The sequence below is a fragment of the Branchiostoma belcheri genome, unplaced genomic scaffold (genome assembly GCF_001625305.1).
Source record: "Branchiostoma belcheri isolate BF01 breed outbred unplaced genomic scaffold, Haploidv18h27 scaffold22, whole genome shotgun sequence".
Taxonomy (NCBI): domain Eukaryota; kingdom Metazoa; phylum Chordata; class Leptocardii; order Amphioxiformes; family Branchiostomatidae; genus Branchiostoma; species Branchiostoma belcheri.
In genome coordinates, this window is record NW_017803713.1 from 3,066,861 (window position 1) to 3,071,080 (window position 4,220).

Below are 4,220 nucleotides of genomic sequence, written 5' to 3' on the forward strand. Positions count from 1 at the left end.
GTGTGTGTGTGTGTGTGTGTGTGTGTGTGTATGTGTGCGTGTGTGTGTGTATTTTAATTCAATTCAATGTATATGTCAATTCAATCAACTTAGGTTTTATCAAACCACAGAAGACGCTAGTTTACAGACTTTTAAGTCTGTAAACTAGCGTCTTCTGTGGTTTGATAAGACAGAAGACGCTAGTTTACAGACTTTTAAGTCTGTAAACTAGCGTCTTCTGTGGTATTAAAATATTAGTCTAAATATATAACTGCATATCTATGACATATAGGCATCTACAAACTCAACGGTACTAACGTCTACTATCAACTACTGTATACATTCACTACTGATTTTAATTACTGTATATGTACATGTACGTTATCCAAACAAGCTACTAGCTTCCACTACAATTCTAGTTCTCTATAAAAAGGATTGTGGATCATTTTCATACTAGTTTGGTTCATTATTATTATTTGAATATAAAGCATAGTTTTCAGGGATTAAAAATATAGTGGACGGAAGTACAGGACTATATTTCCTCACGCAAAATGCATGTCTTTTTTCAAACATTATACACCCTTTTGGAATACCAAAACGTTTTGTGTATCGATGTGATATACCATTGGTATCGAGATAGAGATGGTATAGCTAAGCTTGTCCGTACAAAGTTTCACTACGAGATGGTCATATTTGCACACTTGGTGCCTCCGTGTAAATTATGTTAAGTTAGGGCAGACTTAGAAGGGTTTTACTTCTGAATGGGCTATCATATGTTTAGATAATTCAAAATTCTGAGCAGTCATGTACCCCCACTCCCCACACATGTAGGGCTTCTCACAAGTGTTTTGCTAGGTGTTTGTCTAAACTGGATTTTTGTTTTGCAGAATAGTCACACCGGTCACACCTGTACGGTTTTTCTCCTGTGTGGGATCTCAAATGTCTAGACAAGTCAGACTTGTGAGCAGTTCTGTATCCACACTCCCCGCACATGTAGGGTTTTTCACCAGTGTGTTTTGCTAGATGATTGTTCAAGTGGGATTTCTGTGCTGCAGAATAGTCACATTGTTCACACTTGTAGGGTTTTTCTCCTGTATGTGTTCTCATATGTTTTGATAAGTCAGACTTTTGGGTTGTCCTGTATCCACACTCCCCACACGTATAGGGTTTTTCACCGGTGTGTTTTACTAAATGATAGTCCAAGTGGGATTTCCGTGCTGCAGAATAGTCACACTGATCACACTTATAGGGTTTTTCACCTGTATGGGTTCTCATATGTCGGGATAAGTTGGACCTCGCAGCTGCCCTGTACCCACACTCCCCACACATGTAGGGTTTCTCACCAGTGTGTTTTTTGATATGATCGTCTAAAGAAGATTTATGTGCTGCAGAATAGTCACACTGATCACACTTGTAGGGTTTTTCTCCTGTATGGGTTCTCATATGTCGCAATAAGTCAGGTTTATGACCTGTCCTGTACCCACACTCCCCACACATGTAGGGTTTCTTTCCAGTGTGTCTTGTTAGATGTTGGTCCAACGTGGATTTCAGAGCTGCAGAATAGTCACACTGGTCACACTTGAATGGTTTTTCACCTGTATGGGTTTTTATATGCTGGAACAAGTGAGATTTGTACGCTGTCCTGAACCCACACTCCCCACACATGTAGGGTTTCTCACCGGTGTGTCTTGCGAGATGTTTGGCCAAATTGCTTCTGTGTGCTAAAGAATAGTCACACTGGTCACACTTGTAGGGTTTTTCTCCTGTATGGGTTCTTATATGTATGGATAACTTATACTTGTAATCCGCCTTGTACCCACACTCCCCACACATATAGGGTTTCTCACCAGCATTATTCAAGTTGACTTTTCGTGCTGCCACCTGCTCTTCATCATTGACTGTTTTGCTGTCACAGTCGACCTGGGAAATCCCGGTGGGAGACTCATCACAGCAGCTTCGACCAACTCCGGTGGGAGACCCGCGTCCTGTCGTTTCCATGTTCAGTCTAAGGAAAAAAAATGAAGATTAAGAAATTTTAAAAATTAAGCGTTAAAAGCTGTCAATGATAAAATTGGGTTAATTGAAAACACGGCTTAAAGAGTTATAACTTCAACTTGAGCTTTACAACTATTTCAATCTTTTGCATAACAATGCAACCCACCATAATTATACGGTGTTTTATTTCTTGCATTTGAATAAATTTGCTTCTATAATGTTGAAAATCACAATTTCTGAGATCTTACAATCAATTGCTCACACTACAGAGCGTATTTAAAACATTTTATATTATATTATTTATTACTTCTACGACTACAATCCATTCGCTTGGCTTGAAAGAGACTCTGCAGTATAAGTTTGGTCACCATGCTATAGTCTTATAGTTGTTTTTGTTGTTGAATTCCCAGTTTAACGTCTATTTTTCTCGCTAGACATAGTCTCTAGGTGCTTAATACACTGTTACACTGTTACACAGTTCCACGCTTTTCTGGATTTTGTAATGTACGCCTTATGTGATTCTTTACAATCCAGTTAAGTTCTATATTCTTCCAAAAAAAGTCCCCCCCCCCAAAAAAAAGCCACTTCGCCTGATACAAATTGACGTACAAACTGGCAAGGGTCGAACATATGTTAGGTTTCGCCCCCCTCCCCCTTTACTTCCAGCATATAAATCATATTAACATTGCGAAAATGTCTACAATTTTCAACATTCTTATACTTCTATATTATTCAACGCCCTCCTAATAGGCAGGCCACTTTGCCTTATGCAAGTTGACGTACATTATAGGTGGCAAGGGTCGAACATATGTTAGGTTTCGCGAAATTTCGCCCACCCCCCCTTTTATTTCCAATATATATAAACATTGCAAAAATGTATACAAATAATAGTCTTAAAGAGGTCTTTCTTCCACAGAAATTATCTTGAACTATTTCTCTCATCATAAGAATACTTTGCTCCCCGTTTCGAAGTCTTACCTGCTTCCTTTGATGGTTTTTCTCTTCACGTAAACCGGAACTCGGCCAGCTTTGTCCTTCCGTCTTCACGTGAGGTCAGAGGTGAACGAAATGTGGGTCAAAGTTTAAATTCTCTGCCTGATTACCCATGCAGTACATTTGACGTCATGTGGTACTTCACGCTTTCCTCATATTGTAAACGTTACACTTCAAACAGATCACCGAAAAACGTAAATGCGCCATTTTTGCTGGTCTAATATTATCATGATGAAAGGAAATAAAAGCTGAGAAAGGAAGATAAAAGCTAGAAAGGTAACAATTGCAAAGCAAATGCATAATGCGCCAAAAAGCAGTTACTAACACCCGGTACGACCACGATTATAGCTTATAAGCATAGAATCACGGGCATGATCCATCGCTTGTTATGGGTGTAAGGTAGTACCTCCGTACCTCAAGGTATACCTCCTGTCTATATAAGCGATGATCATACCATCCCAGCCGTGGCTGGCGTGGCGAGCTGCCGTGACGTAACACGCCCAGGATCACGTGAGGGATGATTAGCTGGCAATATTGCCTGATGGGAAGGGTCAGAGTGCGTAGTACTAATCCGCGAAAATTCGAAGCGTTGTCGTGCCCTGTTTTTCTTCTCTGATATCTAGATATTTAGCGCCTTTGTAAACAACTACAGCTACAGCTAAAACACTGTGGAGGTTAATGCTGCCTGATTCGCATCTACTGTTGCCGGAAAGAATCGCAAATCATCAAAAACAGGTAATTTATACTGTTGTGAAGATGTGTGTGGCATATTGGGGTGGGGAGGGGGGTGTAGTTAGGGTAATATATTTCTGTACCACATATATTTCATACTGAAAGCCCTTATAGGCATCACGCCTAGTGGGTGTAGGTGCACGTCCAAGTCTGGCAAATGTCTGGACTGTGTTGGTGAAAGTGTTCCGAGGGTAAATCTTATAAAACCAACAAAATTGTTGGATGTGAGATCATGAATAATTTCATAGGTGGGGAAGCCTTTAAATTTGTGCACTGTCAATTTTCAAGTTTTTTTTTTACACTGTATTCCAGGCATGCCACCAAAGTATCCGGGGAAGAAAAAGAGACTTTTGGTCGAAAGGTTGCCAAAAGAAAGAACTACAGTTTTCACCAATGCCTGTGCACCTGGTCGCAAAAAGTCTGTAATTTTGCTAGATCCAGATGAGCCCATGGATGAGAGTACTGGCATGGTTAACCCCCTGACCATGCCACCACCTCCTCCGTCAACACCACCACCGTCA

At 40.4% G+C, this 4,220-nt stretch overlaps 1 protein-coding gene across 1 annotated transcript; it reads right to left on the minus strand.

The window, feature by feature from the left end:
• Window positions 1-718: 718 nt before the first annotated feature.
• On the minus strand, window positions 719-2,968 carry LOC109470204 (zinc finger protein 525-like). Its single transcript, XM_019769035.1, has 3 exons — window positions 2,953-2,968; window positions 1,449-1,984; window positions 719-1,364 (listed from the first exon to the last, which is right to left on the minus strand). The coding sequence occupies exons 2-3, from the start codon at window positions 1,975-1,977 to the stop codon at window positions 817-819; spliced, it is 1,077 nt and encodes a 358-aa protein (XP_019624594.1). The 5' UTR covers window positions 1,978-1,984; window positions 2,953-2,968; the 3' UTR covers window positions 719-816.
• Between the last annotated feature and the right edge of the window lie 1,252 nt (window positions 2,969-4,220).

What these genes read in the sequence shown, in the direction of transcription:
- LOC109470204 (XM_019769035.1), bottom strand. Translation starts at nt 1,977, where the DNA reads ATGGAAACGACAGGACGCGGGTCTCCCACCGGAGTTGGTCGAAGCTGC. An exon ending in GGAGTGTGGGTACAGGACAG is followed by an intron (nt 1,365 to 1,448) that starts GTCATAAACCTG and finishes ACTATTCTGCAG; the next exon opens with CACATAAATCTTCTTTAGAC.